The following is a 12768-nucleotide window of genomic DNA, read 5'->3' as shown; positions in this document are numbered from 1 at the left end:
TTAGTTAAATTTACAATCCTATTCAAAGTTCCCATTTTGTAAATAAAGTAATTTTTGCCCACTTCCAGTTGGCATCAGTGGAGAGGGAGAAGCAGCGCTGGGAGAAGGAGAAGAGCCAGCTGAAGGCCAGCATCGAGGAGAACAAGGAGAGGATGTTGAAGCTGGAGAGCTACTGGATCGAGGCGCAGACCCTCTGCCACACCGTCAACGAACACCTGAAGGAGGCCCAGGCCCAGTACCAGGCTCTGGAGAAGAAGTACAACAAAGCCAAGAAACTCATCAAAGACTTCCAGCAGAAGTAAGTGAAGCCTGAGTTACAGTGGTCATCCTAGACTGTGATCAGGGATTGACGGAGGAATGTATGCTGACTATGACCTAATGTAGAAGGTCAAGCAAGATACCCAGTTAGGCCTTGGATCACCACTTGTTTTGAGATACATGCTTGATATTGATTCAGTTTCAAAATGTTCATGTCTACGCTACACGTAAGGTGCCAAGATGGTTGAGATTATAAAATAAGATAAGAGACTAAAACTGATCCTGAATTCTCCTAATTTCTCTAATTCCCTTCCTCATTGCGTTTGGGAGAAAGACCAGAGAAAACTCCAAACCGTTCTTTTTGCACCACTGATGTATCAAACATATCAAACAGAAGCAATTTAAGAAATAAGAATATAATAAATAAAAAAATAAATAAAAAAAAGAATCATTTGATTTGATCAAAATCATTTGAATCATCATTCATCACTCCTGTGTGTTTATTTTTCAGGTCATTATAAAATCTTTCAAGTTATTCAGATGGAATTCAATTTTGATCATAGTAAAATGAGACAATCCCAGTCAGAATTGCTGCAGTCTATGTGTTGCTTTTAGCCCATTGACTTCCTGCGTCTCCGGGTCGGATTTGTGCGTTTGTGGGGTCACATGCATTTCAGTCTGCCAGTGTGTTTTTTTGATTCAGCCACAGTGGGATGATAAAATTAAAAAGTCCTACAAATAGTGGCTTTAATCTAAAGAGAAAGACTGGTGAAACTCATTAATTACTTCAAAACAATATTAAAACTTTGTAAATTGTCTTGTCAGCTCCATAAAGTTCTGTGTCTTTCAGTCCAGACCAGTCTGTTGCCATAGTTGAGTGCAGCATAATGCAGTCAGAAACTTCTGCTTACTGAACCACTTAGAGTGAAACATCATTTGCACATCTATTGTAACTCCAACACTTGAACCATTTCCTAAATGAGGTCATTGCTTGAATCCTGCCATTAAATGTACGTATTCATAAATAATTTTGGATGAATTCCTTCATTATTCCTTTTACAGCGGCCCGCACTTGCCTCAGTGAAAAAAAAAAAAGAGAAATATCTGCTGCATTTCCCTCTATGAGGCAGAGCGTGGCTTTTTTCAGCCCAAGTCTTATCCCGTTTCAACAGTAAAAGCTGAGTTTCTTATTCTAATGCAGCGCAGCTCTCCTGCTTTTCAGTGCGTTGATCTCTTTGGTCAGTCCCATCACAACCTCTCCTGCTCAGCCCCAGTCTGACTGCCTCTAATTGGCTCTGGTCCTGTAGGCCAAATGGAAGCTAACTAATGAAACAAACTCTCAGTGCTTATCTTAAAGTAGAAGACTGAGCCGCACAGGAGAGACAGCGAGCTCCCAGACCGAGGGCAAAGCAGGCAGCATCTCATATTCTTAGGGATATGTGTGTATATGTGTGCTTTTTTTTGGGGTGTCGATATGTGTTGTATGTATGTGTGTGTATGGTGTGCGTGTGTGTGTGTTCACTGTGAGTCACGCTGACATCCTAAAACAGCCTTGGCCTTATTTCTACAGTTGAGCGAGGGACAGGCCCAGTCACACATGGCAACACATGCTCACACAAATGCATCCTGTTTTCCTGTTTTCCTGTTTTATCACACACCTACTCAGCACTCTCCTCCCTCTTTTCCCTCCAGAGAGGTGGAGTTTATCCAGAAGGAGGATGCAGAGAGGAGGCGGCTGGAGGAGGCTGAGAAAGCTCACCTGGCTGAGATCCAGGGGCTGCAAGTCAGGGTAAATCAGCTCTTTTTAATATCATGCTTTCCATCTTTCATCTCTGTCCTAACTGTATACCTCTCTGCTGCTTAGCTGTTCTGTCTGTGTCTTGCAAGATTCAGCACGTTGGTCTCTGAACAAAATAGAAATCCCTGAAGTGAAAATAAACTAATAACCAATGTGGCTCTTTTCTGTGCTTGATGATCAATAGGATTGTTGGGGTTTAGCTCTTCTCATATCAATCAAAATTGTGAAAAAAAGATCAGTAGCAGCACTCCGTCACTGCTGTTTTCCCTCTAGAAGACTATCTGTGCTTTTTTCTGCCGCATATAAAAAGGCTTTTCTCCTCCCTGGACAGTGACAGCAGATGGACTTGGTGTCCAGGGGCCTGTGGTTCGTTCTGCTGTCAACTGATTTTCTGCCTCCCTAGTCTTAAAACATGACAGTTGTGTTGTTTTCTGCACAAGTCTCAGGCCATGCCCCACAGTTGAATGGGTAGTCAACTTGACCTCCCCCCTGCTATTATTCTCCACACTCAACACTCATTCTCCTACTGCACAGCACTGCACTGCACTGTACAGGGTGAATGGCACAGGTGGGAGTAAGTAACACATATGCAAGTAACAAGCAAGTTTCAAGTCTTAACCTTCAGGTTTCAAGCAGTTAATGTGTTGTTACCAAGTTACTGTGGTGAGAATCAAACAGACAAAGTCATTGCTCCGATCAAACAAGTCACAAGTCAAGTTTCTGACGATTAAACCAAGTTTTATTAAGTTAAATCAGTCAAAACCCAGTAGCCATGAAAAGTTTAATTTTTATTTTCAACATTAATGAAAACTATTGCAGCTGCTTACACCTGATAGATCTTACTGATATTTGACATTTTGTGGCAATGTAGAGTCTGACTCGAAGCCACCCACTGCTACAATTATTTTTAGTCCTGTTATTACCTCCACCAAGGAGGTTATGTTTTTACTCGTGTCTGTTTATTTTTCAGCAAAAAGTGCTGAACTGATTTGCACCAAACTTGGATGGGACATGGGCCAGGGAGGAACCCAGTAATTTTGGGTGTGGATTTGATTAAAGGGTTTTTTCTTTAACACTTTCCTTCATGCACTCTACTGTGTGCCATTCTAGTTATTACTATTACTATACATCTCTAAGTAGAACTTACATTGTGCCATGTTCTCTTTCCTCTTGCAATCCAAATGTTAGTATTTTTTGACTAAGCTCCCCTCAAGCTGCCCCCTCAAGCTGCCCACAACCCAGCTCTCCCCATGAGAGCTGGGTTGTGGGCATCGCACTAAAGATCATCCAGTCATGTTTCAAAACAAAATGTATCAATGCTTTAAAGCAGCTGTTTTGACAGGTAAATGCCTTCGGCTGATTAACATTGATTGGTTCCTCTCCCACTACAGATTGCAGCATTAGAGTCCGAGCTAATGCAGCTGATGAAGCAGAACGGCATCCAGGTCAACAACAACAACAGCAACAGTGCTGAGAGGCTCAGTGCTCAGCAACACAGCCCTGTCAGGTCTGCAGCACCAGCCAGAGGTCTGTTTCTCTGAGAGGGTCATTATTATGATATTTCTGATATAAAGGAATAGTTTTAGAAATATGCTTATTCACTCTCTTGCTAAGAGTTAGATGAGGGAATCAACACCACTCTCCTGTCTATCCATTCAACAGGTGAAAACAGCTAGCTTGGCTCTGTCCAGAAGTAACAAAATCTGCCTACCAACACTACTACAGCTGCTAATGTTGTATCTCTGTCGTTTAATCTGTACAAAATCCAAAGTGTATAAACAGTTTTGTTCTGGTTTTTTATCTGTTTTTTTTTGCTGAACTATTTCTTGGGTGGGTGCAGTGACAAGTGGAGTCTCCACTTGTTGTCTTTTTATGTTTTTTTTTTTTTTTTTGGGGGGGGGGGGGGGATTGAACAAACAAAACATAACCTGTTAATTATAGAGCTTTTTAGGTGCTTGTTTGTTGATTTGTTTTATCAACACAGCCAGGCTTGCGGTTTCCTCCTGTTTTCAGTCTTTGTGCTAAGCTAGGCTAACTGCCTCCTGGCTCCAGCTTCCTATTGAATGGAGAGCGGTATCGATCTTTCCATCGAACTTTGAGCAAGATAGTGAACAAACATATTCCCTAATGAATATGGTTACTTCTCAAAAAGCAGAGTAAGAGATGATGTGAGCATGACATCTGCATCCCCTCAAATTTATGTCAGAGAATATGGTTGTGAATAAACCTTTCCCCAAATTTCTGATTGTATAAATAAACTATGGACCTAGAAAGGTTGTTTTTCCTTAAGTTGACCCATAATACACCTCAACAACACTGCCATAACCATTTTTGTTAGCCCCTGCAGTTTATTGACCTGTCTTGCCCAGTGAAGGACATTGAAAAGACAGGACTGTCTTGTTCCACACTGTAAACAAACTCAGACACATAGTGCAATTCCTGCTTTCTTACACGTAAATCCTCCTCCCTCCCACTGCCTTAACCTTCACATGAACTTTCACCTCTGTCCCGCATTTCACTCTGTTCTTCGGCACACAAAAACAAACAAGCTATCCCCTTTGAGCACATCTGTCTGGCTTTGTTCTCCTCTGGTCTTTTTAAGCTCTGCTGGCTTTATTTCAGTGGCTGCAGCTGTCAGAGCAGAGTCTGCACAGAGAAGTGCCATATCTGAAACTGCACAGTGCAGACGGGATAACAGAGTGTTTGGATCTGCACTGATCCGAGTGACGCAGCCCATTATGCAATATTAAAAAGAAGAGTGGTGGGGGTGGGGTGGAGGGAGACGGCTGGAACGGGATATGAAGAGAGAGAGTATGTGGGAGGAGAAGACAGGATCTGCTGAAATGATCTTTTTCAAATTTGTCTCATCTGACAGCGTTTCCCTGTACACTCAAGGAATGAGCAGAAACATGATTATTCCCTGCCTAATTAATAGTGTTACTTTTGGAGGAAGACTTGATATTTAATCTGAGCTGATGTTTTTTTAATAGAGGTATTCAATGGGAGGTGTCAACACGGGGCTCTGGCCAAATAAAGTGCCTAAAAATAAAGGATGGAACAAAAAAAAAAAAAAACATGCACATAATTGATGAACATTTGCATCACACAGTGGATTTTTTTACCATGTCAACCTAAATCACAGTTATGTGTGTGTGTGTGTGTGTGTGTGTGTGTGTGTGTGTGTGTGTGTGTGTGTGTGTGTGTGTGTGTGTAACTCTAGACCTGAGGGAGGGCTCTCCCCACTCACCCAGCAAAAAGAAGAGTTACAGAGGAGTCACCCGTGACAGCATCAGCTCTACAGAGGGAGAGGTTTGTATCAAAACACACACACATCTGCACATTTTTTCTTTTATTCAGTGAAGCTTTAATATACAACAGACTTCCTGCCTAACAACATCTGTTCAAATGTCAGCCAGATGTGATTTGGATTCATGTGATTTTTCTAATAAAACAAGCTCCATTATTCTCATTAGATTACACTTACTTTTAATATGCCCTTAATTTCACCACGGGGTGTCTAATTACTGTGTGTGTGTCCATCAGTGTGTTTGTGTGTCTTTAACCCCTGTCCATTCCACTTTATTCCTTCAATGGATTAATTGCTGTGTGTTGCTCCGCGGCACTAATTGAGTCTGTGGCGCTGTCACAACTTATTGTCTCTCCCAGTGTGATAATAACAGCCACAGTCTTTTTCTGGACGAAAGGCTCTCGTCTGGCTAATGCTGTCCCTTAACTCAGCTCGAGCAGGAATGAGTTCGGATTGGATAAACAGCTCGAGAATCGGATGAGAATTGGCAGGAACACAGAAACAGGGCAGTGTGAGGCTTCCAGGGGAAAAGAGGGCAAGGAATTAGAAATGGTGAAAGTATGTCAAGTGACTTCTTTCAGATTAGTCTGCAGTACTGGCTGCTCAGATCAGTTTTCCTTTGATTGCACTTTATTCTTTTTTGTGGGACCACTTCTGAGCCTTTGCTTTCTTGTCTTTTAATTTTTAATTTTAATTATTTTTCTCTGCCTTTCCTCTCTTACATTTCTCTCTCATCTCACTTTCCTTTCTGGCCTCCCTTCTCCTCTTCCACTGACTTCCATCTTTTTTTCCCACTTTTTTTTTTTATTGTTTACATCTGTCTTCAGGTATCAGAGGGACATCGAAGTCCAGCCCACAGTTGCTCTGGTTCGATCCGTAGCGTGGCTTCTTGTGATGGAGGAGCTGTGGTGCTCACGGCTCCCGGCAGTGCAGAAGGCTCCCCCAGACGAACACTGCACCCACCGTCCACCACAGGAGTCCTCCAGGATGGTTAGTACACCTGGACCCTCATTATGAATTTTCAAATGGTCACTTAATGCATCTGTAACTATATATACTATCCATCTGTATCTATCACATGACTCTCATTATCATATTCCTTTTCTGATATTTATTTATGTATGCCCATTAATTGAAGTAGGAGTAATCTCATTGTTGGGTGTTTGTGATCACAGGTTCTCAGACCCCTGCAATGTGGAGCCCTTCTCACAGCCTGGAAGAGCACAGACAAGCTCTGGACCCTGGGTAAGACAACAAACGGAGCGCCATATTATCTTTTTGAGCACATCAATCCATCATACATTGTTGAGGGAATTGTAGTAGGAAGAAGCTGATAGATGATCATCAGGCACAAGGCCAAATAGGATTTAAGAGATTTTGAAATGATTTCAAGTGTTTTCTCTACATATTATCTGTGCAAACACAGTATGAGAGAAGGTTGGAGCCATATAATCCATGGGAGGTGCTTTGTTTTAAAAGGCTGATGCTAAGTGTGGTACCAGTGATGAGAAAATAAAACTGAAGGCGATGGGAGGCATACTTACATACCATGTTAAGTACATGAATACTGAGTAACTAGTCTGAAATTTATTTAGCAATGCATTAGTTGTTATTAAATGTCTGTGGTTAGCAAAGGACATAAAAGACTGAACACTATTCCATTACAATCAAAGCCTGCTTCACATATTTTACTTTTTACTTTTTACTTTTCATTCAGGTCCTCCCTCAGGAAAACCAAAGTGAAGGACACAGATCCCAGAGCCTCACCTGGAAACAGGTAAATAATGATTGTGTCGGAGTCACAGTGCTGTTTTCCTTTTGCTTGTCTGGCTCCAGCGAATGAACACTAAACTGTAGGACAGTGTTCTAGAGCAGATTTTCTGATGTACCTGTTCCTCCATGATTGCTGATTCAGGAGCTGTTTATCAAAGTGTGGTACAGTAATCGTCTATCACCGACCTCTGTTGCATATCTTCCTCCCTCCGTTTCTCTCTCTGTCTCTCTTCCAGTTCCACAGAGCCATCAGCTGAGGACAGTCCAGAGAAACTCAAGGACAAGGTAAAAGAAGTTTGGTAACTGGTAGACTGAACAAATAATGATTCAATGATAATAATTATAAGTCCGGTCACAGCAGGTATATCCTTATACTTACATACTGTAAGTTTAATGACAGGTTTTCCTGTGGTACACCCTTTAGTTTTGATATATTGTGTTATTTCTGTTGAACAGACCTCCCTCCCATGGCCCCACTTCTTCTCCTATTCATATTACTTGGTATTGTATTCTTTTGTGTTTTGTTCAATTATACCTCAATCCACTGAAATGGGTATGCGTTGCTACTCTAAGAGGTAAACAGGGTTTAGTAGCAAAGGGAATTGTAGTGGCATAAGCACAGAAATGCGTAATTGCATTATTAATTGCAAGAAAATCAATGAGTAGACTGACATGATCCTAAATATCTTTTATAATATTAGCTGTGTCCAAAGCCACACTGCAAAAAATTTCCATTTTAGTAATCATGTGATCTGTTTTATATTATAGTATTAAATTCCTTTTTTTTTTTTTTTTTTTTGAAAAATCTGTTCCTGAGTGTCCCCAGTGCAGCTTGTTTCATAAGGCATGTTGAATCAGTTAAATGTCATACTAATTCAATAAGATTAAAGCTGTTAACATGGGCGTTTGTTGCAGGGTAGGAACTTGCATGAACTGTTTTATAATCCTGTGTAATATCAGATGTGGTTACTTTAGGATTAAGAAGGAGATTATTTTTGATCCTGCACCAATCTAGTCCTTTTTTTTTTCTCTCCGTGGACTTGTTCTCAGTTTAAGATGAGTGCACATCAGAAGATAAATCAATGCACAATTTATGCCCTTTAATAGTTATGTGGGGCATTAAAGTAAAGATTCAACAAAGGAAGCTGAATCTGAAGCTGAAGACAAGCAGCCATATTTTTCTACAGAGCAAGTGTTGCACATGCTTCTTTCCTCCTGATAGTCTGTATTTCTAAGCAGCAGCTTGTCTCTTGCTGTTTGAGCACAGGTCTTGGATCTTAATGTAATTCCCTGAATGTCCACACTATCTCACACTCACAAGGACAAAGAGAGAGAGAGAGACAGATTTTTGGAATTGGAAAGCATCCAGCTACATCATTCCTCACCACTAATCACATTTACAGTTTGTGCTGTAATGGAACAGCTGAAAAATGAGCGATGTGCACAGCCCTGTCCTCTTGCAGTCTATCAAACAGCTTAAATATATTAGTCTACTGTAGTTTCTATTGACTTTCAAATGTTAAGATGAGGCACATCAGTCATTCTGGTATGTGCTGAGAGGGAAAAGCCCTTCAGTTTCTCGATTCATTCGCTCCTCATCTAATCCGTCTGTTTAAGAAATAGATTTAATAACTCCTGCTTGATTAAATTTACAGCATCAACATACTAATGCAGCGTCATGTCGCTTTTAATCAATAACACTTCACAGAAACATCAATGAGAGAAAAGCGCTCCAACTAATCAACTAAATTCAGCCTCAGAGCCAGTTGGGTTTCACCACGAGTCTTAGAAGTGTGTTTTTGATTTTTTTTTTTTTTTTTAGGCACCCACTTTGAATGATGATCTGAGCGCCAGCAGCAGCAGCTCAGTGGAGATCAGCGGTCTGCTGAGTGAAGCCAAGATGTCAGGACGCTCACACACCCTGGTGCTTTCCTCAGACGAGGTCCATGTACAATCTTACAGTATCAACATACAGATACAGAATCAACATGAGATTGATTTAGTTGAACCACATCAAAAGTACAAACCCTAAACAAAAGCTTTCATAGTGATTACTTAGGAAAAGTAATTTGTCAGTTCACATAGAAATATAGACCCCAGCTTTGTAAAGTTGTAGGCACCTTATTAGTATTTTAGTAAATTTACATGTAAATACAAACAAGAACATCTGAAAAACAAAGACATTTGCTCTTACATTGCATCTGTTTTTTCATATAAAGTTAAAAAAAATATTAGTCTTTATTATTTGTGTCGCTGCCCCCATTTATCATTTTTATAGATAACTCTGACAGAAAAAAAACATCCTCTATTCTCTACAGGGAGGGAGCTGCTTCTCTCATATCCTTCTTGCAGATAACAAACAAGCTAAAATCAGTGCACCGGTTTAGGCTCATTGTATTCAAATGTTGTTTTCGGCTGCTGGAAGCCATTTTGTTGCTGCTCTGTTAACAACCCAGTCATTTTCTGTTGTTTTCTATGCCGCCACATTCAGAGTCTGGATATGATAGATGATGAGGTGAGACTGAGGCTGCAAGCCTACAGGGGACATGTGTTTTACTGAAAGTGTGTCTTGTGGTGTATGTGTGTGTTGAGTATAAGCCATGTGTTCATATTTCATTCCCACACAATTCATAGTTTCGTTTCTTTTTTTTTTGCATGTCCCAAATAATTAATGTTTCTTATTCTTATTTCCACTTTATACATTTTTTATGGTCAAGTCATTATTCACTCTTTTCTGTAGAAGATATACTTTCAGTGCAGTGATGTATGTTAGAATTGGAGATTTGTGCATCTCATCTGGGGCTTTCTTTTTCTTTTTGTTATATTTTTTCAGATCCTAGATGAGGGACAGTTTTCGAAGCAGTATCAGTGGCAGAACCGCACCATTACAGAGTGGACCTCCCAGCAAGTGGCCCACTGGCTCGTGGGCCTCAACTTAGAACACCATATCCCAGAATTCACTGCCAAAAGCATAGATGGAGAACAGCTGCTACAGCTGGGTAGCACTGAGCTAAAGGTAGGTTAAAACCTAATGTTTTTATACATATATTGTGTATATATTGTAGTCACATACAGATAAGTTAGAGCCTGCAGATATAGATATAGTATATTGGTATTAGTATACATTCTGGTTGATAATTTTGTTATCATGAATTCGTAGATTTAAAATCTGATATTGTGACAGCCCTAGTTGGATTGTTTCAAAAATGTTTGTTTATGTTATGTGTTAATGTAAAAATAATTGAATCTTCAGATATATTGTAACAGAATTTTTTAAAATCTAGCATCCCTCAAGTTATAATATTATCTAAACAGATAAATAGACCAAGGAAGCAGGATGCTTATGCACATTCTTTTGTTTCAGGCCCTTGGAGTCACTTCTTCGCAGGACCGTGCCCTGATTAAGAAAAAGATCAAAGACCTTAAAGTTCTGATGGAGAAGGCCAAGAGGAACCGTGAGAAGGTGGAGAAACAGCGCGAGAAGATACGGAAAAGAGAGCTGGAGCAGCAGCAGAAAGAGGCGCGCAAAGAAGGCGCAGCAGAGTGAAGCGAATCGTTAGATCACCTCCTGCTTTACTGTAGCACCACAAAAAGTAGCATCGAGGAACAGAACGTCAGTAGGCCCCGCAAATGAACCCTGAGGGACGCCTACTCAGTAGTTCAGTAGTTCTCAGTGGTGGAGCTCCACCCCAAACTGTCAGAGATTGTTGAGTGACTTTTTCACCAAGCAAATTAAACCAAAATGAGCAGTTGGATAATAGGATGCTGCCCCTTCATTTGCCTAGTTTTACACCTATCCTGTGTTTTAGCCACTTAATAATTTACTAAGTTCTATTTATTTTGCTGTTTATAGCTTGTAAATTGGGTTTATTTATTCATATTCAGAGTAAGTCTGTGCTATACTCATTTCATCCTCATCCCATATCATCCTCAGAGCCATCTGCAGTATCCATCACAACACCTTTAGACACAATGACCATGTACATATACAATGATAAATACAGATACAAATATCTCTGATGTGCCATTTTGATAGATTTATGTGTATACTGTTCAGATACATTGATCAGTGGAATCTCTATTGCTTTGAAGCACATACAGGTCAGGCAGTACTCATCTCCCACCACTGGGTGTCCCCATGCTGCTTATTTTCACTACTGACCAAGACAACACTGGAACTGTCCAATAGGAACTGAACTGGGAACCAAGTTTCACAGAGAGAAACAAACTCTCTCAGCATTTGCAAGAACACTGGAAGTGCAAGCACTGTAAATTTAACCTCTGCACTGGCTCGTCCAGTGCTCCGTGCAGTATACATGTAACATTACTAAAGCAGTTCTCAAATTATGAATAACAAGGACATGCTGTGCTCATTGGACTGGTTCTAATGGAGACTTCAGGTACAATGTAATCATGAAATTTGTAACTTACCTAACCCGTACCATAAAAACAAACAAACAAAACAATATGATGAAAAGAAACTTCCTGCTTATATGCATAATGTTGCTTTGACTCTGCTTGTAACCTGCTTTTGACCTCTTTTTATATTGTCTCGATAACAAAGTAATACCCCGCCGCTGCCTTTAGAAATTCTAGAGTAGTAGAATTTTTCTGATCTCTACCCGCTTCTGTGAGTGTTGAAACACATACAGTAGACTAAACTGAGTCATCCATTCCTGATTGCCATTTTATTTTTTCAGAAGAAGTCAAGCTCACCATGCAAATTACTCTGGAATATTCTTAATAATATTTAGGAATGCTGCCATATACGTGGTTCGTCTCTGTGATCGAGGACAGATGCAGGAGGTGCAGAAATTGTCTTAAAGATTACCTGATACTACTGATGTTACACTGGAAATTGCACCTGATAGATGAAATATAGTTTTAATTTTCTTATGAAACTGGTTCAGTAAGATTTAAAAAAAACATTTGATTTACTTGTTAGATGAAAACTATACCTTTTAAACTGATTTTGACTTATGTACTTCATGCAGTTTTTGTTTTAGGATTATGAAGCTCTATGAGAGACATGTTCCCTGTGTTACTTCTTTATCATTCCCAGGAATCATTGCGTAGGTTTACAATAAATATACAGACACCAGTTTCACCGTGATAGAAAAGAAGGCAGCTTTAGTAATACTCCCTCTTGTCTTAAGGGCCCTGCCTGGTGTACTGGTAACAGGTTAAGAACAGGAGGAACAGTTGGGGTTACAGATCCCGCCATGCAATGCAACAGTAAGACTGATCTGTTAATGTTATTATTTATTTATTTCTGTATTTAACGAAGAAACTGTCTATTGTTTATGATAACTTATACAAAATAAGAGTATTATTAACACCTAATAATGATTTATCCAGAATTGTATGATTACTTCCTTTTGCCAAAACATCATGAAAACTGTTAATTAAAAATGATTTAAAGATTTAAATGGTTGTTATCAAATGAAGGAAGGTTTGGACATGCAAAGCAAAAAGGAAACACAGTAATACTCCCCCATTGTGCTTGTGGTTTTCCTCTAATACAACCATAGTGCTGCTCCAGTGTTACTCCAATAAACTGCTCATGATGTATTCTTATGAAATATTTTGTAACACTTGAACCTTTCTGTGAATACCCCCCACCCCACCCCAC

General features: G+C 39.9%; 1 protein-coding gene across 5 annotated transcripts in view; it reads left to right on the top strand.

Moving 5' to 3' along the window:
- The window catches only part of ppp1r9a (protein phosphatase 1, regulatory subunit 9A), a 51890-nt gene that overhangs the window by 38626 nt on the left and 496 nt on the right, over nt 1-12768 (top strand). For 2 of the 5 annotated variants that reach the window (XM_023408841.2, XM_023408840.2), the window contains exons 9-21: nt 69-298; nt 1951-2047; nt 3448-3583; nt 5277-5365; nt 6191-6353; nt 6539-6608; nt 7081-7140; nt 7373-7421; nt 7593-7637; nt 8959-9078; nt 9628-9651; nt 9970-10152; nt 10501-12718. In XM_023408841.2, the coding sequence (XP_023264609.1) occupies nt 69-298; nt 1951-2047; nt 3448-3583; nt 5277-5365; nt 6191-6353; nt 6539-6608; nt 7081-7140; nt 7373-7421; nt 7593-7637; nt 8959-9078; nt 9628-9651; nt 9970-10152; nt 10501-10683 (1449 nt within the window). In that variant the 3' untranslated portion in view covers nt 10684-12718. Of the gene's footprint in view, nt 1-68; nt 299-1950; nt 2048-3447; nt 3584-5276; nt 5366-6190; nt 6354-6538; nt 6609-7080; nt 7141-7372; nt 7422-7592; nt 7638-8958; nt 9079-9627; nt 9652-9969; nt 10153-10500; nt 12719-12768 lie in introns of those variants that run through there. The other 3 variants (XR_015437420.1, XM_023408843.2, XM_023408842.2) reach the window with 3 other exon arrangements.

This window comes from Seriola lalandi, unplaced genomic scaffold (assembly GCF_002814215.2).
Source record: "Seriola lalandi dorsalis isolate HSWRI2012SDOR001 ecotype SW California unplaced genomic scaffold, Sedor1 jcf7180002054374, whole genome shotgun sequence".
Lineage (NCBI taxonomy): Eukaryota > Metazoa > Chordata > Actinopteri > Carangiformes > Carangidae > Seriola > Seriola lalandi.
The sequence above is the reverse complement of the archived record's forward strand: the minus strand, read 5'-3'. Positions and strand labels throughout refer to the sequence as shown.